At 37.4% G+C, this 27,014-nt stretch overlaps 2 protein-coding genes across 4 annotated transcripts in view; one reads left to right on the forward strand and one right to left on the reverse strand.

Annotated features, from left to right (window-relative positions):
* AFAP1 (actin filament associated protein 1) overlaps positions 1 to 3,658 on the forward strand; it is a 66,155-nt gene extending 62,497 nt beyond the window's left edge. For both annotated transcript variants that reach the window (XM_053458249.1, XM_053458250.1), the window contains 4 exons: positions 462 to 626; positions 2,348 to 2,538; positions 2,835 to 2,996; positions 3,522 to 3,658. In XM_053458249.1, coding sequence (XP_053314224.1) covers positions 462 to 626; positions 2,348 to 2,538; positions 2,835 to 2,996; positions 3,522 to 3,548 — 545 coding nt within the window. In that variant the 3' untranslated portion in view covers positions 3,549 to 3,658. The remainder of the gene's footprint in view (positions 1 to 461; positions 627 to 2,347; positions 2,539 to 2,834; positions 2,997 to 3,521) is intronic.
* A 9,400-nt stretch (positions 3,659 to 13,058) lies between these two features.
* Positions 13,059 to 27,014, reverse strand: part of SORCS2 (sortilin related VPS10 domain containing receptor 2) — a 340,312-nt gene continuing 326,356 nt past the window's right edge. The window contains exons 20-28 of one of the 2 annotated variants that reach the window (XM_053458252.1): positions 24,592 to 24,725; positions 24,162 to 24,285; positions 22,926 to 23,038; positions 20,713 to 20,838; positions 18,361 to 18,460; positions 17,371 to 17,473; positions 16,460 to 16,617; positions 13,839 to 13,918; positions 13,059 to 13,588 (exon numbers count right to left, since the gene is read on the reverse strand). In XM_053458252.1, coding sequence (XP_053314227.1) covers positions 13,565 to 13,588; positions 13,839 to 13,918; positions 16,460 to 16,617; positions 17,371 to 17,473; positions 18,361 to 18,460; positions 20,713 to 20,838; positions 22,926 to 23,038; positions 24,162 to 24,285; positions 24,592 to 24,725 — 962 coding nt within the window. In that variant the 3' untranslated portion in view covers positions 13,059 to 13,564. The remainder of the gene's footprint in view (positions 13,589 to 13,838; positions 13,919 to 16,459; positions 16,618 to 17,370; positions 17,474 to 18,360; positions 18,461 to 20,712; positions 20,839 to 22,925; positions 23,039 to 24,161; positions 24,286 to 24,591; positions 24,726 to 27,014) is intronic. The other variant, XM_053458253.1, reaches the window with a different exon arrangement.

Below are 27,014 nucleotides of genomic sequence, written 5' to 3' on the forward strand. Positions count from 1 at the left end.
TTGTAAATGTAATTTTTTCCCGCAACTCAAAATGCACATTGATCCAAAATTCCCTGCATTCTAGAAATAGACATGACGCCGCTTCGTGACTTAAACCTGATGGATAATGTGAACGGCTGTGGTGTACGGCATATAATTCCAGGTTACTGACGTACAAAATGTTAGAATAAATACTCATATCTCCTGGTGTAGGTTTATGCAATCTTTCTATTTAAAAAATGGGAGTACTTTTGATACTGCTGGTATTTTCTGGGGTGGGTTATACCTAAACCAACCCTATATTAGTATCCGGCCGGTTTAGAATTTTCATGTAATAATCAAAAATAAAAAATGGTTATAATGTTTTTAAGTCTGTAGTTGAGTCCGTTTGGTTTCTAAGGTAATTATGTGTATATGGACAGCAGCCCTAAGATCTATGTGCTCGTGTAACACCACCGCGTGTTTTCTCCCTGTGCTTCTAGATGCCGAGCAGTATAAATACGGAAAGAACAGAGTGGAGGCCGACGCAAAGAAGCTTCAGATGAAGGAAGAAGATCTACTGAAGAAGAAGGAAGCTCTTCGAAATAGACTAGCCCAGCTCCGGAAGGAGAAGAAAGACATTCGGGCCGCTATCGAAGCCAATGCAGGTACCTGACACAGAATAGCTCGGTAGCTTACACGTTCATGCTCATACACACAAATGCCTAAACATACATATTCATCTTAACACTCACATACATATACATTCTCAGTCTAATGTGCGTACATACATGCATATTCAGTCCCTTACCCTCTCACTCACTTGGTCACTCACTTCTTCCCTGCTTCTCAGACCTCCTTACCTCAGAGGCAGCTTTCTCTGTCATAGTAAATAATGAAAATGATCAGGGATGTGCATTTATGTACTGACAAAGTACAACATTAACTCTTACGCTTCTGCTGTCTCTGTTTGCAGTACGTGGGTCTCTGTGCACCCAATCTGTAAAGTCTCAATACTGACACCTTGTGGCAGTGTACAGATTGACATGTATGGGATAATGCCCAATACATGTTAGTATCATTGTTTATAAACTGCTTATTGTAACGGGTTTGTATTTTTTCTTGCATGGGGTGTGCTCTTGTATTTGTAAAATGCCAACGTATTCTTCAGGACAAAGGATTAGGGAGGATAACGGGCCCAACAGACTGAGAGATCCAGGGAGCTGCCAAAACCGGTAGAAAGATCGCTCTCTTGGAGGATCTGCCATTCCGCTGTGCTGCTGCTAATTTCATTTCTAGTACCTAGAATTTAGAAATTGAATTCTGCAGAGTAGGTGGAACAGCACCTTTAAATGCAACATTATGGGACTTCAAACAGTAATAGTCAAAACACATAAGTACCTGTAACATAGCAAAGCTTTTAATGTAACGTGAACACATGTAAAGCATATTCTCTTCACCAATTTTCCTTCCTGGTTTCTAGGATAATATATATATATATACTATATATTAAGTTGTCTCATTCACTCACCACTCATTCACTACAAAAATACGTCGTCAATATCTTTTTAGCCTTATCTAATACCATCTAATCCAGCTGACGATTCCTTAATACTTAGGGCAGAGCATCTTGTAGATTTCTGCATGGATCAAGTGTTTGTCAATATAAGCGTTAAAATTGAGACCATTTTGTACATGCTGGATTATCTCTGCCGAAAATGTGTCATATAATCAATGCATACAGCTATACAGCACGTTGGGAGCTATAAACTCCCGGAGAGCCGTAATGTCAGCGGTAATGGAGCTTCTTCGTAAGAATACCATGGCTGAGAATCAATATCTAGCTGGCTACATTCATATCAGAAGACTGCAATGCCCATAATGCTCATCTATTATTGGTGGCAAGGGTACTTTTTTATGCCCGTTAACTGCCCTTCGCTTAAGCCCACCACCTAATAGAATTACCGCATTTCCCCATGTATAAGACGCTCCCATGTATAAGACCCACCTTAATTTTGGGGCCCAAAATTTGAAAAAAACATGTATTATCATAAAATTCATACTCATCATCCTCATCACTCAAATCCATTAACTGCCCGTAAATTAACCCTAAAGACCCCATCAACCATACAAGTTACTTTTTTTAGTAACTTGTATGTTCTACAGACTCTTTCTGGAGCGCTCTGTAGACTGTCCTCCTTATAAAATTGAAGTCTACCCTAAATGTGAAAGCCAAGCCTATGGAGACTGTGTAGCGCCTTCTCTATTCTATTAACACAATGTGGAAACCAGGGCTGTACTTTTCAGATATCTTGAATGTTTTTTTGTCTTTTGACTTTTTTTTTTTGATAATCTTTGACTTTTGATAATCTTCTGACTCCATTTACAGGTAGAAAATCCCAAATTCTCCTGGAAGACAAGCTGAAAAAGCTAGAGGAGGAATGTAAACTGAAAGAGGGGGAGCGCGTCAGCCTCGAGTTAGAACTGACAGAGGTAAAGGAGAGCCTGAAAAAAGCCATGGCCGGAGGAATCACCCTGGGCCTCACTATCGAGCCCAAAACAGGAACGTCGAGGCCGCAGGTAACTACCGCTTCAATGTTTGAACTTCTTGTGCGGAAACGTCTCTCTCTTTCCTATCAAATTCCACATCAATTATTCGACTATATTTATGCCTGACCGCCTCTTTTAAAATAACACAGATTTTTGTAGGGCACACATTAAAATTTTTAATTATTAACTAAATTCTTTCTTTCGATGGCCAAACGTCTATTTGTTGCTAGTTATTTTTGCAAGATGTTTAATGTTTTACAAGAAAAAAATGTTTCCATATTTTCCAAAAAAGCTCAAATGATCAATTATTTTTTTTTCCTCGCCAGTCCCCTGTTCTCCGACAACGCACCGTCGAGAACTCTCCGATCTCTAGTTGTGACACGAGTGACACTGAATGTTCGCTGCCAGTGAACAGTGCCGCAGCTTTAAAGAAACAGACCACGGCGAAAAACTCCCCAGTACGAGGTCATGTGCTAAGGAAGGCCAAGGTGAGATGAGTAACAGTCCTGAGGCATTCTAAATCTACTTAGCCAATAAAGGCATCGACTCGACTCTTACTGTCATAAGAATTTAACCTTCGACATTGGGCAAAAATACAATGGCCCATCCAGTTTTGTCCTTGCATTATATATATTAGCGTCAGTAGGACCTAAAATTTGGCATTAGAGGTTAACAATTTTACCGTGTTATCTCTAGAAATGTATAAATATTCTGCTTTATATATTTTAAACAAAAAAAAAGGTAAATTAATAATATACATGGTGGCGGGTTGCTTAGGAAGAGATAATTGTGACACTCTACCCTGGTGGCCATTAAGGGTACAACAATATTTTTCTCAAACCATTACCATAGACGTTTAGAAGCTATTCATACCCGTTTACAGGCTGCAGAAGGGCACTTTAGGAGAAGTGTATGGGTTGACGTTTTAATTAAACAGCTTAAACAAAACCTAATGGTATGGCTGCTGTAATGTTAGCAGTTATGTGTAACTCTAGCTTGTTTTTGTTTTTCAGGAATGGGAGCTTAAAAATGGCACATAATCCCAGTACAAGCAATTACTTGTATCTTCAACTCACAGCCTTAAAGGACTTGGACCAAGGGGGTAGAAGGAAGACTATTTATACGTTTACCTGTTTCTTGCTACCAAGCAGCTGTGAATGGTTTACCCAAAGGACCAATCACAGAACCACCTGCAGAGCTAAAGTACTCTAAATGTCTCTTTAATACTCGCGTAATGGTGTTCCAGACCTCTCCAGAGCTAAAGTGGTTAACTAGTTGTGGACATACCCATTATTTTCTCTATACATTCCTGACCAAAAGAAAGGAACCATTTCGTGGCAAGAGGACCATGCAACCAACCTTAGAACATTTGGAACAATGACCTCGGATTCTTTATTTCAGACAGGTCCCAGCTGTGGGGTGTTGACTACTTTCTGGCGGAATAATTAGAAGATGCACATGATAATCCGACCATTCCTAGTTCAGCATTTTAATTTTCTTATTGCAAGAAAGAAAAGATGGGTCTTGGATCAGCTTCCCTACCGGCAGCACAAAATACTCTTTTATTACAGTACGAGTGTGTGTGTGCGCGCGTGCGGGGATCATAAATCGCAGCATTCCCTTGAAGTATATATTATTATTTATTATAATAAGTGGTGGATTGCTTTGTCATCTCCACATCACAAGTGTAATGTTATTTTTGGGATAAGTTCCACAAAATAATTAATTGAACAGATAAGTCATTTACAATCAAGCTCAGTTTCTGCAAATGTGATTTGTAAATGCCAGATTTAATTACCATTTGACCTTAAACCGGAGCCTTCATCTAGTCTTACATGACATTTTCATAGCACAGATGGCAGAGCATTCTTTAGCGTTAATGAGATACCAGCTCTGAAAGGTCTTATGTTTTAGTCGGTGGTTTTTACTTAAAATTTCTCTTTTGGGGCCCTCACGAGGAATATTAAAAGGCAAGCCAGCTGTTACCTCAATGAAATACTCTGATCGGTGGAAGTTCCTGTATTGTAACCTCTAGTTACCAGTAGGCACAACAACAAAAAGTGTCCAAATGTTTGTAGAGCAGCCATCTTGGAACCACTAACCTACGAAGAATAGGTCACGCTGTTAAAATTATGTTTGTGTGGAGAGGGCATGAAGACTTTGGTTTTATTTCATAATTCCAGTAATATGTACTAATATTTTTATGGGGTTTATATAAGGGTTTTATAATGTGATACATTATTTTCTCACTGAGAACAAGAAGGACCGCTTTTAAGCTGGTTTTAGTCGCATCTTAAATGGATCAGATTTATAAAAAATATACTTTGATAATCAGAAGAATCTATCTTGCTATCAACATCTCATAAAGTCACGATTTGACTCACCTGTCCCATTAAAACCCATTTTATTCTATCCTTGGCCAAGACATACCTGTTCTGGAGGTTGCTCACCCACCCTTCATGCGACTTTCCACTGCTATCAGCTGAGGAGCCAACAAAAATACTATATTTAAGAAAAATACAACAAATGTTTGTAATATGCCAATTCACTTTACATTATAAAATAATGTAATAGGGGTCATGTATGAAAAACGGTTCTGGTGCAAAGTTTAAAAAGTGACCTCATCACCATAACAACCAATGGAATTTTCTTCTTATAATTTAAATTGCATACTTTTCATAATGTAAATTGTGCAGTGGTGCGTAGTTGTCATTTGTCATCATTTTAAAACATGTAGCCTATTAAAATTGTAACCTCTTGTGCTTTAATATGAGACACAAGACCCCCAAGTGATCCAACTAACAGAGCAAAAATGTAAATTCCACAACATTTAAATAAAATATTAGCATTTAACACTTTTCAATTAAACAAACCAACCTCATTTTATAAAATATAAGATACGTAGCACTGCCAATCTAAACCCGAAATCCATGTCTTTATGTTTGGGATGGTGCTACCCCATTATGAATCTAATGTTACTAAATAATTATTTTGAATTAGTAGAATGAAGCTTCCAAGAACAGCACAGACTATTTAACAATGTTTGCAAATCCCCCATTAAATAGGAAAAATAGGAAAACATTATTTCAGAAACATTTTAAAAAAAATGTAAAACTCGTAATTGTCTTATTTTGCTATATGTAGCATACATTTCTTTTGTTCACATTAATATATAATCTAGGGTCATGCCAATGCTGAGAAATATATAATTCCAGGGTGTTTCTTCGTTGATTAAGCCACAATATATTGACAAATGAAAAAGTTCCATTATACAAAAAAACGCATTTTGTTATTTCAAATTAAATTATTTATTTGTACATTTCAAGTCATATTGTTAATGCTTTAATTTATGTGTAAATACTTTAGGGGTTGGGATACAAATTGGGGCTTCTAAGACTCAAGAAAGGAAAGAAAAAAATCCAGAACTGATCAGGTTGTCAGTATGTTTTTCCATAAATCAGATTAAATAAATCCACCGGGATGCTTTACTGCTGCTGATAAAAACGGTCCAGGTGAATGAAGCCTCGTATACTACATGGTACTTACTGATGAGGTGCTAAAGATAGGGGCCTGGAGAAAAGGAAGAACACTTGATGTATGACACGCTAACACCGTACAATAGTAACCTGAAATCGGCATAAATCAATTCCTTTTACATAATGGGTTAATAGAAAAACACAGGATTTTTTATATTACTTTTGCTTGTTTGCTTAACATAAACAGTTATACTCAAAGCAGTTTGACTAACATATTTTTTTTTAAATAAGTAATGTCAATTTCATATTTGCAAATTTAACACAAAATGCATGTAACCAAAAATGTGCTAAATCACCTTTATGTACCAACCACGATGCTTTGGATTGTAACAGGAGAGTTTAAATCGTTTGGGAAAGGGTTAAAACGGACACTTAAATCAGGATTTTTTTTTAAAATACACATTTCCTATATTGGATTTTTTTCTTAACTTTGCCTTAGTTAAAGAGGCTGGTGGATTTTAACCCACGAGTGACAGATTTATGGTGCACTCATTAGAAAGCATTGCGATGGTTAATTTGATACATTCCAGAACAGAGACCTGGCATGGGACATTCTGTTTTGCTGTTTGGTTGTTTTAGGCCAAGTTGCAAAGGGTTAATTCAGCAAACATGAATCCACGTATATTTAAGTTCATTATTTGAGCACTTTTAGTTTACCACACAACACTCTTTAAGGAAAACCCTCCATTTTACTCATTGCGTTGGCACAGTCAATGCACAGACTTGGAACAAACATATGTTTCGGGGTTTTTTTTAATCAAAGCACAATTTTCCGTATAGAAATCGGAAGGCAGCCATTAACTTGTTCAAACTTTGTCCGTTTTTCTCGGAATTGCAAGCTGACCTTTCTTGAACATCGAGGAATAAATGGTTCTAGGAAGCAAAGCCTTTGAGAAATAGAATTACATTTGTGATCGTGTTTATGAACGGAAATATTGTGAATGAAATGTCATCAGTTTTAAAGTTATAGAGTAAACATTTATATTGGACGTACAATTAACAAACTCCGTAAAGTACCGTTGAAATATTGTATCCCATACGCGGCTTTTTTGTTGTTGTTTATATTACGTTGATCTATGAAAAGAATGACCAGTTTTATGAACGTGTACATATTGTGTCAGATACTTACGTTCCTATTCTAATCTTCTAAACGGAGGCACTAGAAAAAAATATCTATAAACATGTAGGATTGTTGGCCCATTATCTAACTGCCATTCCCATGATGCTCTTGGAAATTAGAGTCCAATAGTGGCCTGGAAAGTTCTGTAACGGTATCATAAATTAAAGCTGTCATCTGCCCAAATGGTGGCATAGCTGGGGGCAGCCATCTTGGCCTGGTTTAGTTCCGCCCTTTTATTTATTCCACTCCTGTGAGGAAACATGGTAGGTGCTTGTAGCTTCACCCAACAAGGCTCAAGGGCATGCTCTGCGGGAGAATCTCAAATGGTTCCCAATCGATTTGATTGTCCTTTTTTGTTCCATACTCTGTCCTTAGGTGCCCTTCTGTGGGGCATTTATATCATATGTCAGTGTTAATTGGCGAAACATGTTTGTAATATATAGTGGTTATACGTTGTATGGTATAGTTTCCATTATGAATGTAATAAACTCTGTGAAAAAAAAAAAACCCTTGCAATAATAGAGTGGTGCTGAGTATGCCGGATACCATTTTACCCTTTAAGTTCCGCAGAGTGGGCCACACGTTTTAATGCAATGCATTGCTCTGGCGTTTAAAGGGACAAGTAAAGACTGTACATAAATCCATTTTATTTTATAACATATTTAATTTTTAAAGTACAGACATATTTTATTTAAAAATAAAAATGACTTATCTACTTTTTATTAAAGTAGATCCAATTTTATTATGTTTTGTTGCATTTTCAGCTTACTCTTTCTGTACACTGTGCTGATATGGACTTACGCCTCTTTTGGGCGTTTCATGGTTATGTGCACTTTTAATAAAGTCAATATACCAAACAATATGTGTTTCGTTGAATCCTATTGTAACAAATGCATTGTTAATATTTATTCTACAATAACTTTTATTCTAATTCCTGGTTCTAAATGAGGCATTTTAAGAGAGGTTCACCTTTATTGGCTCTTCCTAGTGGATGGTAAAATGCTTGGTGGATGGTAAAATAATGAACTCTTCTGCAAACTCCTGTTTTTGTTAATACAGCTTGCTTTACTCGTTATTGATGCATCACCAATGCAGTAACAATAGAAAAGGCTACATTCACATTAATATCTGGAACTTAGGGTTGCCACATTTTGCCATTTCCTAGACACCCTTAAGACATTGTGTGGTATCCTGAACGTAGTAATATCAGTGACTGTTTAGTTTAATGAAGAGAGGCATGGACAAAATGAGAGTTGAGAGCAAAGAGAATAAAGAGAGAGCAAAAATAAGAAACACAATTAGATAAAGGAGATGAGAAAGGAGAGGCAAGAGACCGGGACATGGCAAGACCGGATAGAAAAGGAAAGAGAAGATGAGTGAGAATACATTCAAGTAAAGAGAGAGAGCAGAGGAAAGAAAGGAGGAGGACAGATGAGTGAAAGGAAGAGAGGGCAATAGGAAAATGGGAGGCAAGGGAAGTGTGAGCGAAAGAGGAGGAGAAAGGAGAGGAAAGAAAAAGTAGGAGAAAAGAGCAAAAGGAGAGAGATAGGAAATAATTTGCCAAGACATAAAGAGGTTAATCCTGGGACTCACTTCTTTATTCAAGGACTGTCAAGGTCAAATCGGACTGGTCCCAATCCTACAGGAACAGTAGGACAAAAGTAGTTAATGGCTGTCAATGGCTATAGCAATGCGTGGCTTGGCCCAGCTTGCTAGGAGAGAAGAAGTGTGAGCCTCCTCAACGTGTATTAAACATACTATAATTGTTATGTTTTATTTATATAGCGGCAAGAGATTCCACAACAACCTAATTGAAGTGTTTATTTAATGGAATTCTGGTTCCTGTGTTAATCAGCATCATCAAAATGGCTGTGTAAATAATGAATTGTCAATGAATTAAAGATATCCGGTCCAAGGTAATTAAAATTAGGGTTTTTTCCCTAATAGTATTCTGAGATTGAAAAATGATAGACTTTAGTAAGGTTTTAATGAGCTTTGAAAAATGTAATTGGCTTACACCGCAGAAACGTGTATTAACAAAACATAATTTAGAGAAATCTCCTGCGTTTACTGGAATACACCACGCGGACTGCAATTTTTGGGGTTATACCATAATCAGCATGATGTTTAACAGGAATTGTCACATTTGTGAATTATTCGTGATCCTGATACAAAGGAGACGCACTTCATGATGTCTCAGTACGCTGCGGTGCCTCCTCTGTCCCTTTAGAGTCCCTGTCCAGAGTGGCCAATTCGTCAAAGCAATATTGGCATGATTTTAAACAGAGCTTTCCACTATTCTTCCTTTTTTGCTTTTGTTATAAAAATTTAAAAAGTGTTACATAACGTAGCACCGCACATCACATCATGAACGCTTCTAGTGCCCAAAAATGCCACTAAATTCCTTAATATTCCTGAAGCGTTCCAGCACATTTCCTCTTTTCTTGACGTATTTACCATCCACAAATGGTGTGCCACAGTGTTTTCCAGCTGTAGAAGCTGCGGCAATGTGCATCCAATCAGCGGGAAATGTAAATAAAATACATTATTAATCCCTAGTTACGCAAATCTAAGTCACCAAGATGGATAAAAAAGGCTTGGTAAAGCCCTTGGCCATGCCACCCGCTGGAACGTTGGGCAGGATGATTTCTGGTAAAAAGAATGGCATGGGATTATGTGAATATTATGGATTATGTGGAAAAGGAGTCGTAGGGATGTAAAGCTTTGGAAAAAGTTAGACTTGACCATAGTCAATAGTCTACAAGAATCTGCAAATGGTCTGCCATGAGGTGAGTGACACCAGTGGTATACCGGATTCTGATTGGTCACAGTGACTCTTTAACCTGGTCAGGCCAATCATTGGACCCTTACTTAGCACGTAGAAGACAACAGTGTGGACCTTCGATTGCTACCAGGGCAGCCATTCCCTGAATGTTCTCTGAGCATGACCCTGTTGAAAACCATCCCTTACACAGAAAGAAACGCACTTTAGTTTGTGGTTGGATATTTCCGCCAAGTGTTTTGGAGATAATACAAATACGGTTGTGTTGCAAATTTGACCTTAAATGTCTGGCTCAATGCTGATGATTTACAAGAACTTAATGCAAATAATTGTCTGGAAAAAAAATAAATAAAAACACACAAACATAATGATACAATTCCTTATTTCCTCCTTTTATTTCAGAATAATTTAGAGAAACGTTATTAACTTTCCATACATAGAAACACTTGCAAGTAAACCGAACGTACATTTGCCATTTTTGTTTTTAAAAACTGTGCTATAAAACATTTGAAAATATGAATGTAATATATTGAAAGCCAGGGAGAGGACGGACTGGGATGCCACGTATCCTACAATTCATGCCCCTCTGGCACTCGTTAGGGTTAAAGGGGGTGTTTTTTGAGGCAGCGTGTTACACAGGGGTGTGAAAAGACTGGTGAAAAAATACAAATTGAAGGTAAAACATAATAATCCGTTCTATATATCAATTTGTTCTCACACTATTTACGGAGTAACATAAGGCGCTAAACACTGTTGGGATGCTGTATATACAAATTGTTTTTATTGTTTTTCTTGGGATAGTAGGACGTTCAGTTTCCAGGATAAAACTGTGCAAAATGTAAATTAGGCCAAAATATATTAGTCAGTCGCAAATTTCTAAGGGAACGTTGCTCACACGCAGCAAATGCATATTTGCAGTCACTCCTCTCCTAATGACGTCTTCAGCTGCTTTTCCGATAACCATACCTGGGACGTGTCAGGGTTTGCCCCTGAGTCTCAGAGTTTTTGCTCCATGTTCAGGGTCTCGGGGTGAAGGGGCAGATTCTCAGGGTCTTATTTAATACTCTTAGTTGGTACTCTTGCTACCAGTATGTTATGATGGAAATGCCGGCTGTCCTCATGGAAACCTTGACTTAACACAATTTGTGAGTCACTACATAGTATCTTCGTGATGGGTTATTGAAGGGTTAATATTTCATGAGCCTCTGTGTCCGCTCGTTTATAAAGTTCCCAGGTATGGTGATACGGCATACTAGAGTCATAGGCCAAGTACCCCACCTCTTCTTACACTGGAATAGTACTTGGTTTGGGAAACTACAAGAACCTTATCTGCAAATAATGCATTTGTGCAAATTTAAGCAACTGTCCCTTGGCCAAACGCATGCCGATTTACTAAGTCTCTAAAAACACTGAAAGCTTTATTTCAAGGGTAAATAAAGAAATGTATGCAAACTTGCACCTTTAGAAACAAAATGTTACAAAATACATAAAAAAGCTGTGTTTTGACAAATTAAACATATATTGATTTTTGGGGTCATTTTCTATTGAGTTGCAGTTTTTTGCAATTCAATTTAAAGCAAACCAAATATTTCTAATTATTAATTTCTAATAAAAGGGACTCCTATCACAAAACAATTACTTCCGGTGACTGTAGGGCATTAAAATCGATTTATGTATGCAAAGGTACAGATCAAGAAGATATTTGCTTGCTCTGGCATCACAACGGCACCCCATATGCAAATGAACTACTGTACTTGAGAATATTTACCTATTTTGCATATGTGGCTGCAAGGTGATATTACAAATTTGGAGCACACGCAGCAAATGTATAGTCTTGTTTGTGTTTTATACATTTACTTTCTATACAATGTATTTTCTGTGCTTTCTATGCACACGTGGCTGGGGCCGTTCCTAGCCAAAATACACCACTGGAAAAAGATCAGATCCATATGAAGAAGGAAGACAAGTATGGATGCTTAATATTTCTGTTACTAAAAGGCACTGGAAATGGGGTCCTGTTGATGTTTTTTTGAGACAAGGTGTGTATTTTCTTGAATTGCTTTACTGTGTAAACATTACTATAGTGTAATACTCTGCTGAAGCATTTTAGTGACTCTGCTATATAGAAATAAAACCCATTCCTTCAATGGTCTTAGAGCCAGACTGATCATGACTTAGCGGCTGTGGTACTTTAAGGCCGACTGCTGCTAAATGATGTAAGTGCGGCTGCATGTTTCATTTTTATACCCGTGTAACGCGCGGCCATGTATATTATCCAGCTGGCGGCTACACGCTGCCGCACCTGATATCCTTCTGAAGCAGCAGATGAGCATGGACCACTGTTGGACCACCCGTTGTGCCAGATGGCCAGTCTGGACCTTAATATCTTACTGTTGATCAAAATCCTCCAGGCCTAGTGTGTACTTCCAAACCTGTACTGTTACCTTAAATCTTGAAAGAGTAGTATAGATATAGGGCTGTTTTTGACATGAGGCAAAGGTGGTACTTTCCCCAGGCCTTGGTTACCTTAGGGGCAAGGATCACCATGAGTTGGGACATCACAGGCTGCTGGTAGCAGGTACAACTGGGCTGGAGGGACACTGAGCAGGGCTCTAGGGGAAGTTTGCCCCTTGGCCCTATTAACCTATATTTAAGGTGCTTAGGTAAGCCATGGGAAGAATTGAGCAGACCATAGAGAGAACAGGTCCAGCTTCAAGCCAATAAAACACTTACATTAAATTGGTTTTGTGGATCAGCATACCTGGGAACTTCCCTTCTTTAGAGCAGTGGCTTTGTGAAGATCAGAAGGCATTTAGTGGGAGGGAATAGGGCAGGGTTCAGGGACGGGAATAGGCAGAATATAGGTGAGAAATGGGTGTGGCCTGCCCACCGAAAGAACAAACTGGCCTGAAGACCCAGGGAAGCAGTGCTTCACCTGGAAATTCCAGGCCAAACCCGGAACGTCGCGCATGTAGATCAGGTCCTCCTAATTTCCATTAACTAAGACACCTTCTTTTATGCCCCAGGGGATACATGAAGTACCTGATGAACAGACAATATTCATTACAGATGCACTTTAAATTCGATTAATAAATTCATTTCAGATTCAGGATTGGTATAACCAATAATCTGTACTATTCATGGTCCAGTTGGCCAGTTTTTTTCCCCGGAGCAAAGCCAAATTGCGACAACATTTAGAAGCCTCAAATCTCATTATTTCATTATTGTAAAGAAAAAGTGGACATTGAAAAAAAAACAGAGGTTTATCTTTCCAAATAAAGAAAACATACAAGTGATAAGGTATACACGGAATATAAACAGATCACAGAAAATGCGTCCTGGTTACAAGGTTCGCTACCATTTGATTATGAATTCTAAGAACCGTCTTTTGAAAAGAAGTCTTTTATATGTGAAGGGGTTTGATTGGTCTTCCGTCGTAACAGACATCGGTATCTTCATAACGGTTAGAAAAAAACTTCTCCGCTTCCTCTTACAGTCCATCCTGTGGCTTCCCGGGGAGAAATGTTACAACAGAGAAGAACAGCAAGTCTCTAATATTTTCCAGAAACGGTAAATATCAGCTAACCAGGTAATTGTGCATCTCTCTGGAATTAATGCTCAAAACCACGCCTGAGTGATTACCTACCGATAAAAGGAAAAATATAGAAAATTAGCACGCTCGTTTGGGTTAACACAGTCTTGAAAAATAAAGGTGATTTAACAAAATAATTTTCTATGTTGATCCACGTCTAGGCATGGATGGTTTGGTGACATCGCAAGGGTAATAGAACAGTGGCAAGGTGCATCGGAATTGTCTTTTGTGCAAGTACAGTGCAGATATTGGTACGGGATACAGGTACGGGAGTCCACATCTACCCAGCATGCCACTGACCTGCGAATGGACACTGGCAGGCATCGATAACAAGGGAACTTTGTAGCTGCTTGTGTATCCACCTCTCCCAGAGAGAGCCACTGCAAGGCAATGTTGTGGAGGAATCCCAAGGTTTTAGCCGTAAACAAAAGCAAGCAAAATAAAGTATATGGGAAAACAAAATAGAGGATGAGTGACACTGGAAGCACCTTGATGTGGATGTTTAATGTATGGACGTATAAGTCAACTCAGATTAGGATCTTAGACCCCTTCTTTCCTACCCGTCTCCTGAATATTCATCATTGCTGTTTGATCATATTTGAGACATTATACTTAATATCACTTTAACGTTTTTATCTTCCTCTCTAGTAAGTGAATAAAGCCCAAAATGAAAGATTCGTCCGCTCATGGAGAGATACTGATGAACTTTCGCCTGTTATTCCGGACACTTCCAGAACATTGGAACTTGGTTACTAATACTACTCTAAACATCCTACTGAAGATCAGCACTGAAAGTCCTAATTATTGAGCAGGTGCCTATAGGAAGTAGAATGTTCTATGGTTATAGAAGGTATTAATTAGTGTCCGTCCTGTCATTGGCTCATAACATTGGTTCATAAGTGATTAAATAACTCATATCATCTTTAATTAGACTGCAATGTTATGGATCAAGTACTTTGCTTTCTGAAAGGTACTCTGATCCCTACATCCTTGTAAATCAGACAAGCTGTATAAAAAAACCTCCTTTTAACACTGCATAATATAATAAGGAACCGGCAAGACTGACACCCAGCAAGCCACCGAGTTTGTTATCGGAAATTGTAGGTTTAAGGGCTCTAAATGGGTTATAATATAACTTCATGAAACACTGTAAACCACCGCATCTTTTAGGTGGCTAGAAAGACGTTGACATGAATTCGTGGTTTGCTGCACTTGTTTGTTCTCTATGATATTTTAAGGAAAAAAACAGCAATGGATGACAACCTATGGATTGAGCGTGATGGAAAACAGACTGAAATGAAGCACGATATGAAGAAGCAGCATTTCGTTAAAAGAATGAGATCATTGGTCCCTCTAATCATTCTGCTCAGGTAAAACAGTTTTAGTTTCTTACTTTGCACAATGTGAAAAACGTCACCGGTCATTAACAGTGTGATTTAGCGTCACAGCTGGAGAGAATAAAATGATTTTGGTTCCAAGAGGGCTACAGATTTGCTGTGGAAGGATCTGCCTGAGCACTTATCACCCAAACCTCCAGAATAGACAGAGATTGCTCTAGAACTCACTTAACTTACTCAAGTGTCCCATAAAATATATTCTGGCTCAGGTATTCACATTAATGGTTTATCGGGGGAAAAAGGATTCACTCCACAGGTGTTTTTGGAGTATATTTCTGTTCTGAACAATAGGAAAAATGTATATTGTTGAAGCTGATACGTTTTATTAGGCCAACAAATGAGTTTGTTCAGAACTGCACATTAAAGCTTCACCAAAAATCCACCATTTTTGTGTTACCGAACTAACGCTATAATTCACTTGTGTAATAAAGATTCCTCTTCCACGTGTAGGTTCCAAATTTCTAATGGAAAGGTGGATTTGGGAATAGTGTCATAAAACAATACTTTTTCACTAGAGTTTTATTACTAGATTAATAGAAGCAGAGCCTTGGCCGTCGGGTATCATTCTAGGACCTGGGATTTCAGACAAATTTAAGAGATAAAAGCCTTTTTTTCTGTGATTTATAAGGAGTTATCTAGATAATTAGTAAATGTTTGTGATTTTGTTATTTAATTTTTTTTTTGCTATATAGTCAAAAATATAAAAAAAGCTTTTTATGAAATTTAACTTATCAAATAATTTAACATTAAATTTGGATATATAAATAATTTAAAGTTAAATTTGGATATACCCCTGTGTAACTATGTCATCTATTATCATTGTGAAAAAAAAATAATGCTTTTTACCACCTTCATAATTTGAGATAAAATAGAACTTTCTACCCCATGGGAGCTCCAGCAGAAACAGTCATGTTTCTGCAGGAGAGTTTCCACAGTTGTTTTCATTATGTGTATTTATGATGTCATAATACATGCAACATTTCAGGAAATTACGCTCGGTTTGACATCATAAGGTTCAAACTGTCAGTTTCCGTTTGCTTTCGTATTTATCATTCCTCCCGCAGGATTCGCAGAAGGCAAGCAAAAAAAAAAAAAAAGTCTTGCAAGAACAAAACCTAAGTATAAGATCGTAAAGAGGGAATTAACCAATTTCATTTTTTTTTTGTTAACTGTAAGTATCATGTGACATTTATATCGTGTAACATGAACAAAGTCCATGTAAAAATTCCTTTTCTAAATAAAAGAATGCGGCGCAAATCATCAGCATGCTGATTGATCTAGAATATAGATGTAGAATATATTTCATCTCGACAAATGAAAACAGTGTTGTGAGTGTGTTTTCAACGCACCATTTAAAACATCTGAGCATTCAATTCATAAATCAAGCCAACAACAAGGGGAAAAATACTTGTTTCCAGATGCGATGTTCTCTTTCCGTTGGTAATGTAAAGAGAAACTTGATGATATTCTGATTATACGGCACGTGAGAACATAAACTAGGAAGCAGGTGGCGGCCAAACGTACCTCTTGCATGTCCTAGAGTTTGCGTGTCCATGTCGTCATCAATGAACTCCTCTCCCTGGATTATATTTTGGGTGTCCTCGCTGTGATTTACTGGACTGGTCATCTCCTGCTCCTTCTCATTGTGCATTTGGGCGTATACATTCCGTCCTGGCATTTTCCTACGTTGGAAGAATAAACAGTGTTACGTCATACGAGGAAAGCACTGTGACGAGATGTTGGTGATGGCTCCCAAGACCAGCCAAAGCTTGCATGAAGCTCTTGGGACTTGAAGCTCTTTAATTATTTATTTATTTATTTATTTATTCCAACAACAAGTATTTGGGGGACTAAAAAAGAACAATAAAAAGTGTGATCAGAACATGATTTCATTCTTCTATATGAACACAACTTACATGATATTTAGCACAATTAGTATCAGTGCTTTTCTTGGAAGGGTAGTATTCAATAAAATAAAATTCCTAGTGGGATTTTATATTTTCTTTTTATTACTACTGTAATAGTTTTAAAAGCACTTAAAGCACTGGAAATAGAGTTGTTTTGAAGTATAATTTAGAGAGATGGTTTTAGGTGGTATAGAAAGGAGTCCACTCAATGGACTCGAAACGAGGACATTAAATGGACTCGAAAAACAAGGACATTTCATGAGATACCGGCAGCGACGTATTCTGTCCTAGTCCAACTAAGGTTAGGGTGGTCTCCCCAACTGGTCTCTAGGCAAATATTAAGAGGTCCAAAGGATAATGAATTTACAACAATAATATCCAGTGAGAAACGGAAAATAATGTTTTCTATAGCAATCTCTCCTTTATCATAGATATACCGGAATAGGCCAGCATCTGTGTTCTTAGTATGAAGGCGAAATCAGTCATCGTCTCGTATTAATCTTTATTACACACATGAACTTCACTTGCCTTTTGAATTTATATAGGATAAAAGCTCCAACCGCCACCAGGCATATGGCAAAGACACAGACAATTGCCCAGTAGCCTCCTGCTCCGCTGATCCTGCCAGGGTCTGAGTAAACAAATAAAGGTGTGATTGTGACTTTTTATACAGCACAAATAAAACAAAAATGTACAAAAAACAAAAAAAAAATTCCATATTTTTAGTAATTTGATTTCTACATCAGCTACTGTAAAGTTCTTAAATAATATTTTTTTTATGATTTTGGCACGGGTTTTGTTTGCAGTGGTCACATAATTGGCGCCTTAGAGCTAACAATTATTTGTTCATAATTGTTCCACGTGTAACGAGTCTCCATTTGCTACAATAACAGGTAATTGTAATTAGAAATGAATTAGCCTGAGAGCTCTTCATAAAGAGAGGCATCTACGGTATCACTCCTCGTACTCAAACGTCAGATCCCATCAGTAATACTGAATGTACAAAACGGTATAATGTTTTTATTACAGGTTAAATAAGGGTGTTTAAGTACAATGTCTATGAAAAGTGATTTTAATTGGCTATCACCCATTATCCAAACTATGAAACAATTGTAAAGGGACAGCCTAGTCTTATGACATCATAGCTTTATATTAATTAATGTCTGATATCATATTGGTACGATTGACACGGTCAACTCATGTAAAGATGTCATATAGCTACAATGTCTCATGTTGTACTGATCATGTATGCAAAATCTAAAACAACTGCATTATTATAATCATTATTTATGCATGAAAATGAACTTTTTAATAAGGTTTTTTTTTATCCAAATAGAGATCATTTCAGCTGATTTCTAACATTTATGGAAACTCAATGAATGTGATTTTTTTCATCTGAATGTTAACGGACTCATCCGCGCGTAACCATGCAGGAGATAGGACAGGTTGGTAAGTACTGGAAAGGGCCGAGTTTTTTTAGGTCTGTTTCTGAAGTCACAGAGAACGGCAGTAAATTACCTGAGCTGGAATCACGCAGCGTTACTAAGACCCACGATCCACCTCTCAGGAAAAAACTGATGTTGTGAGCGTTCAGAGCCTGTTTTATGACAGCTATTCTCTGAAACAGACAGGGGACATCTATCAGTAATATAATATCGCAAACAAGACATTTACATACTATTAACGGCACAGAGGGGACTGCTCTTCTAACCAGCGCATGATCAAAAGTTAGGACAATCCGCATTTTTTTAGGTCAAAGTTTTTGTAATGGTCAAATCGTTACACCTTTTATGTTTGGGGTGTGACCTGGGCAGAAGGCCTTGAAAATAATATTCAAGCGATGTTATAATTTCATACAAAACACATTTTCAGATATTTCCATGCCCAATACTGCAGCTTTTAGGGCTGTAGAACACTGCCGTACACTCAGCTCCTAAAAAAAGAGGGACGTCAGGGGGGGTTTCGGTCTCAAAGAGGCATTGACCCTGCTAACGAGGGACACTGGGGGTATGTATGCGTCCAGCATGTGAGTTTTCTGCAGTTGTGGCGTTGCCTACACACAAATGCATTTCCTGAAAAATACAGGTACAGGTTTTCACACACACACACACACACACACACACACACTCACACACACACATGTCAATACCAGCATTATTCACATTCACGTTACCTACTAAAAAAATCGTTACTTTGCAGTATATATATCTTGATTAAGATGTAAGAGGCCTATCTTTTCATGGTGTTTTGACAGAAAAAGAATGTTCCATTATGCCTTTTTATCTAGTAGAAATGACAGTGACAAAAGACTGGAAACTACTGTAGTGCTATAAATGTTATAATACATCAGCTGCTATAAAGTTACTGAATAATATTAATAAAGTTTCATGATTTTGGCACGCGTTCTCTTTTTTGGGGTTAAATGCTTTGCCCCTAGGAGCAGGCAATTATTTTGGCCTAATTGTTCCACTTGTTTTCCCACTATTTGCTACAATAAGAGATCCGATGGTCATTGTCCATTCTTTTGTAATTATTAGTGCCACAGAACAACAACAAAATCACAAAAACACACCCAAAAATGTCATACTCATTTAAATATATTCATTCTCTTTTTATTAATTAAATGTATCAATAGAGGTTTATAATGAGATTCATACAACAGCCATTAATAACCATTTATCTTTCGAGCATGATAACATAAAACAACATAAAGCCGTGACAGCCTTATTAATGTGTTGGAACAACAAAACCATAACTATTTAATCAAAATATAATTATGATGCAATTCGGGAAAATAAAGCTTCAGATACAACACCAACAAATAAAATGTAATTAATCTTCACTAACAAAAGATTTAAACAAGGATATTATAGAAAATTAGAAGAGGCGCTTTGCATAGAGATAGTCAGACATTGCGTGCAGAATAACGGCTCTTATATTAAATGGAATATTGATAGACATGGAAGATATTATATCATTCAATAATTTTTTCCCCAGGTGAAAAAATAGGTCTCGATATGTGTCACCCGACTCAGGTGGTCCTATAGGTTACAAAAATGAAACGATGTTCTGCATAAATATTATTGCAGTGCAGGTATAGTAACGAGGCACACTTCTGGCACTCAACTGGTTAAGTGACACTGCTGCCGTCGTTAACTTCACTAAAATAATATATTAAAAATACCTGTATTTTGGGGGGTATTTACAAGTAACAAGCCTTTTTTGTTACTTTAATGAAAGTGATTTTCCTATCGTGATGTCTTTTCGCTCCCTCTAATGACCCAAAGGGTTTTCCAGCTTAAAACAAGGGGGGGGGGGATTTAACTCAATGGGGAGAATAATCATCCAAAGTAAAGATAGGTGCTCATAAAGTGGTTTTCTATTGACTACTGAGCTGTAAAATGTAATATTTAGGAAATATGACAGATAAGAAAGCTACGGAATAACATCTGATACCTGTGGATGACTGACAGTAATGTCCATCCCATTAATATAGACGTGCACGCCACAAACAGAAAAATCAGTTTATCGCTTCATATTAATATACCATATTTTATAGGGAGCTTGTTTTTGTTCTTTTATGTTCTTGTTCTAGCCCTTTTATGTTCACAAGTTAAGTTAACATTTTATAGAATACAATCTGCATCCTATTATGCAGAACTTGCACTTACACCAACTTACCACCAGAGGCAGTATATCATTAACCTAAATATTATTTTTAATAATAACCTGATGTAACCTGTAGTGACTTATATTATTCTATGTTGGCCCAGAAAGGGTGTCATCTTAAACTGAATACACACTCTTTTTATGAACCACTACAGCTATATCCATTAGACTTATAACCAGAATGTAGCGCAAAGAGCGTACCTTCTCATTTGGCACACTTCTCCTCCTCTTTGGTTGATGTTTTTCTGGGAGAAGGTACAGATCAGCAGTAGTTGGGAGTCCTGGTTTAACAACAGCCACCAGAGTTTGCTCTGGAATATTTGTTTCCTGTAAAAATGTAACAGAGTATTTTTTTGTTTCATGTTTCCAAGATAAATAAATTATTTTTTGTATATTATATTATTATTATTATTATTATACATATATTGCTGTATTATGACAAAATTGATCTTTTATGTTTACTTATATTTTATCATTTTTACATTTGTAGTGTGAAGCAGGAGATACAGTTGCAGTTTCTAAGTGCAATATAACCCAGAATATTGGGCATTTCAGCTTATAACTATAATTATTGTCATACATGCAAAATGAAAACAAGGGTCAGTAATAGTTAACTATATCTTGTATACACCATATACAATAGAATATAAGACAAAGTAGGTCTGTTTCATAATCTTTAAGCAGAATGCATTCTTCTAAATATATGATTATTACTGGATTATTAATATTTATAGTTTAAAATGCATGGCATATGATAACCATAGAGTAGACACACTAATAGGTTGCCAAGAACAAATTACTAAGAATTGATTTTTAAACAAATATGAGAGCTTGTCCAGTGAATCAAAAGAGAGCCACAAGTTCATTTTAAGCGAAGCGGTCACCACAAAAATATAAGATTTCCACTTAGAAGCAAACAGAGCAGCCCTGAAATCTTTGCTTTGGACGCACTACTACATTATTATTGACAATAACATAAAAGACGTGCAGCTGACATTCTGTTGGAGGTTAAATTTCCTTAAAAAATCGAATTCCTAAATAAACATTGTTCCAGCCAGTTTAATACATACTTCTGCCAAGGCAAGAAGTGAGAATATAAATCAAATTGTGATTTGGGGGGTTGCAACCAAATAGTAAAACCTCAAGGAGACAGGGTGCACTAAGGAAAATGATTGATGTTCAATAAAATTCTATAGCAGAACTTCTTGATCTCCATTCAGTCATAGAAAAACTACTAACAGAGACATTTGTATTCAATTATAACCTTAATCATCCTCAACATCGCATGAAATGTACGGTATACTCTCTGTGATACTGATTACATGTTAACGTTTGCTAGATTTCATACCGACTCTAGAAAGAAATGAAATTACATCTCCTCAGAGTTGTGGTGTGGCCACTGCTGGAGACATGCATGCGACTTACTACAGTAGAGTGTAAGTTCATTGGACCAGTGCTTTATAGTTATGTCATGCACTACTTGTTATGTGATGTTTACCCATAGTACAGCACCTTAGAATATGATGACTATATAAACTAAGAAATATAGTGATCCCGAAGCATGTTAATGATCATTTATTAATTATATTAAACACTGATGAATGTGCTATATATATATATATATATATATATATATATATATATATACATATTTATTGGTAGTGGTCATTTGTGTGAAATAGTTTTCATTAAGCCTCACAGATCCCAACTCACTTCACAGAGTGCTGCGTTCTCTCCCCTTGCTTCATATGCTCAATGCACTATGGACCAAATGACCCACCTTGAGGAACACAGAATATAAAATCTAGGAATTTACTTTAGTATACTATTTACCCAAACTGCCCCCCAATCTTGGAGAGTGACCTTATAGTTGTAGGGTTTATCCATTAAAATATAATTTTGTAGATGACTTTCCAAAAAGAGTTGGGATCTTGGCGTTTGACTTCATTGTACATTATGAAGGGCCAACCCTGGTAAGTGGCAAGGGTTGACCTGGACCTGAATGTGTTATTATAGTTCAATGGCAGAAATGACCATCAGGAAATCTCACTGGTTACCCATATGCCATACAGGACCAACGATGTTTGTCTTTGCAGGAGATGCTTATTGGGGCTACACTTTCATGATGGATGGTGAAGTTGGTGAGTTGAAAACTCAAACTTCCTCCTCAGTAGAAACCCGCATGAACAAATCGCTTGCATCATGTTATGCTGAGTATGAACACAATTTAGGAGAACACTGAGGGATGACTCGGTTCACATTGTATGTTTTGTTCACCGTCATTTTCACATGATCCTTATTTACAATGTCCTAAAATCCTTTCTACGCCATAAATGTAACTTTTATCTTCTTTCACTGTAGTGATCATGTGTTTGTAATAGCTGTAGAAAATAAGATACCTCATATAATCATACCTTTGCAAGTAATCTGGTCACAACCTGACCAATGTCTTCCCTCCACTCTGGAATATTTGGATTATACGTGTCCAGATGCTTGCTGAACATGAGGGGAAGAACTTGGAATTCATCTGCAAAAATATGAAATGTAATTATAAAAAAATACATTTTAAACTGAATCATTAGGTAATATTGAGCACTATATGTGAGGGCTCTCAGAGTCTGAAGATGATGGCACTGGTAGGAATGGCAGCCTAAGGCCTGGGGGGCAAGTCGAGTCAGGTGGTCGAATGGGCCACCTAATCAGCCCACCATCCATGCCCGTCGTTTCCTGATTTTCGCATATTGATATAACGTGATGGGATTGGGAGTACATCAGTACACTAAAAAACAGTCATCATACACGGGATGCCTGAAGTCACAATTTAATGCCACTAATCCTTTTTAATAAAATATGCAGATTAAAATAGAGTAAATAACACAAAACCTTTACTTTTCTTCTCACTGATTTCTAGGCCTAGAAAGTTTTGTCCTCTGAATTGACTACAAATTCAGGAGGGTGTTTTATCTCTGGATAAGTAAAAATTAAATAGTTCAAACCAGGACAGGCTCTGTCACACTGACACCCAGACACACACCAGGACAGGCTGTGCCACACAAACACCCAGACACACACACACACCAGGACAGACTCTGCCACACCGACACCCAAACACACACCAGGACAGGCTCTGCCACACCGACACCCAAACACACCAGCACAGGCTCTGCCACACCGACACCCAAACACACACACCAGGACAGACTCTGCCACACCGACATCCAAACACACACCAGGACAGGCTCTGTCACACCAACACCCAAGCACACACACCAGGACAGACTCTGCCACACCGACATCCAAACACACCCCAGGACAGGCTCTGCCATACCGACACCCAGACACACACACTGGTGGTGTGAGAAGTGTTAAAAAGTCAAAGGAGAATGCAATGCATCTTCCGAACACTAAGAGCTGCTGGTGCATGGAAGCATATATACACTTCCCCATGCAACAAACAATAGGTTTTTGATGTGCTGTTATTGCGGGGAAATGATTACCTTTATTTTCCTTTAACACAGACCATCTTTTTTATTTGGATGGTCACTTCGCTAGGTAAGTGTTCTTTTTGTGACATTCCTAAAATAAATACTCTAAAATACTTGTTTTCATATTTAATTATGAATAATGCTTGAAAAGAACATATATCTCACCAAACACTCTGATTGTTTTGGAATCTTGCAACATTGAGTTCCAATAAGACACTTGGACCGTGACCCGGAACTCTCCAGCTTCTGAAAACCTTGTCACCAGGTAACTTTCCAAAGTAAGAATTGGCTAAAACAAAAGAAATTATGACTCACTAAAAATTTATTTTGAAGCTAATGGTTGGAAATAGTCCTCTAATACTTTAATTTACCTCCCAAAGAGAGAATATTTAGAAATACATTATAGAAAAGTTGTATTTCAGTATTAGTACAAAATTTACTTTGTATTTAATAAAAAATGAATTCACTCTCTTAAGCATAATGACTATATAGACGTTAGCCAACATTTTGCAGCTGATTTATAAACCAGTTGCAGTAATGACCTCCAGGAGCAATTTTCGTTAAAACGGTTGACTGCAAAAATACAGAACATTACCTGCAAGTTGTTTCCAATCCACCAATAAAACACTGACAAGTTTACGTTGTTTGGCTGTATAACAGCTGTCAGATTCACTTCTCTGTTTTTGCCGACAACTGGCACGACTTCTAGATGCAGAGCCTGCAGAGGAGCTGGGAAAAGAATCCAAATTGTCAATTACCTCTGAAAGTCACCGCCTAATCATACTGGCATTACGTGCAGTTTAAAAGGTACCTTGAGGTCTTCCTACAAAAAATTATTCAGAAATGCTTTTCTTGACTTACACACTTTTACCACTCTGTATTTTTATCTCAAACCATAGATTTAAGGAACAAAGGTGGATCTGTACAATTGATTCACATCTAACTTGTGCTCCAGTTACTGCTGTTGACCTTTTGGGCATAAATGTAATAAGTTTCTGCTTCAATTAAAGGGATAGTCATGTCATTTGTTTCAAATCCTCTTTTCCATGATCTTCCATGAGCAGTGAATGCTCAAATACAGGCAATTCAATAGATGAATTCATTTCAAGCGATGTGATAGTGGCTATGGACAGTCCCTTATTGAGACTTTTTCTGTGGCTCTCTGACCTTCTGATCTCTATGTATGTAATTACGACACCTATCTTTACTGAGATTTTGGTAGGTAAGTGGAACAGCCTCCCAACAGTGGTAGATGCTAAGTCAGTGAGGAAGCATGCATGGGAAAGGCATAAAGCTGAATATAAGACCAAAGTCTTCATCATGAAGGATGAGCAGACTAGATGGTCGATTGGTTCTTATTCAAATTCTTTTAGAAGAAGAATGAGGTTTCTTCATTCACATGGTTCCATTCACACACACATCATTTCCTCTGTTTGCACATGAGAGGAGGAATGAGGAATATAGGGCAAAAACGGGACACTTTGAAGGTATGCAGTGCTGCACATGTTTTATAGCTAGGCTTAATCCTGAACCTGGGCTGCTAGACAAGAAGGTTTTGGGTGTCAAACGAAAATTAAACACTTTAATGCATCCTTTAGTTGACTAGTGAGGCTCATTCAAAGTAACTTGCTTCACTAATCACTAAAAAAACATGGGTTTCTTATATAAATATAAAAATATGTAAACACCTGTTCGGTAATGTCTCTGTACGAACTGAGGAACAAAGGCTATTTAAATATGTTTACAACTTGCTACGTTTATGGAGAACCTTCATTGTTTCACCATATGCTTTAATTTAATGTCCTTATGTGCTTAGTCTTGGAATACTTAACAAAGATGTCACTTTCTGGCAGGACTCTGGGATGGCACAGCCAACAGAAAAGGCTAACTTCCAATTACTGTTTGGCTGTTTACAGAATATATTCATACCGTTACATATTAACTGCATGATTGCATTTTGTTGTATCTGAATATTAAAAATTATCTAATTAAATGTGTTACTGCCAGAAAGGTGTTTGCTAATTTGTTTGAGATTAAGGGGCAGTAAATGGACAACAGGCCTTTTCATAAATGTGTTTTTGTCATTAGGTATTGGCTACCAGCATTAATATCAATATAGAATTAGTGGAATAGTTCAGTCTCGCCAGAATTGGACATACCGGTATAAGAAAGATTAGAAAATCAGTCTCCTGGGTAATATTAATGCAAATAGGTAAAGTAATTGGCTCTAGCTATAAATTGGATATATCCTCAGGGGGATTGCCGAAATATGGACGCTTTTAAAGTATCACGTATAATAAAACATATTCGGAGTTTACATCTTACTATATAAAGAGACAGCGACTTGGTGTTTGGTTTAACTATATTCTTGGTAAGTTGTACGAATTCTGTTCTCCAGCTCTTGGGTTATTTAAAAATTCACTGAAAAGTGCAAAGTCCCTATTAAAACAAGATTTCTCACACTAGAATGAACATCATACTACGTAGGGCTTTACATGGACAGCAGAGGACCTATTGAGCGAGGACTTGCACTGAGATTGCATCCTACCCTATATCCAGGTCTGAACCCTGGAACTCGAGACCCATTGAAGCTGTACTTGTACTAGTTATTACGCCACTTATACCGCTTCTTTAATTCTGCACAGCATCTAGAGAAATCTCTGGAAAATATACTCCAAAGCATACCATACATTTAGAAAAGTGTACATAAGGCAAACACTGTCCAGGTGTACTAAAACAGAGTATCAATTCCATTGTAAGTATTAAAATAACTCAGGTTAGAACCAAGACCAATGTTTCCGAAAAGTCTCAATGAAGCCATTACAGTAAAAGGTAAGCAGATGCCAATGTCCTGGGATTCCCTACTGAACCGACACAGGCAATGAAGAAATGAAATACATCTGTGATTTGTGTTTAAATATCTGTATGTCTACGGAAAATATAAAAGGAATCACAGATGTGAATATGTTCACCAGAAAAGGAAAGCTTTGTCAGGTCCTCTGCTGTCTCTCTCAAACA

The sequence above is a fragment of the Spea bombifrons genome, chromosome 1 (assembly GCF_027358695.1).
Source record: "Spea bombifrons isolate aSpeBom1 chromosome 1, aSpeBom1.2.pri, whole genome shotgun sequence".
Taxonomy (NCBI): domain Eukaryota; kingdom Metazoa; phylum Chordata; class Amphibia; order Anura; family Pelobatidae; genus Spea; species Spea bombifrons.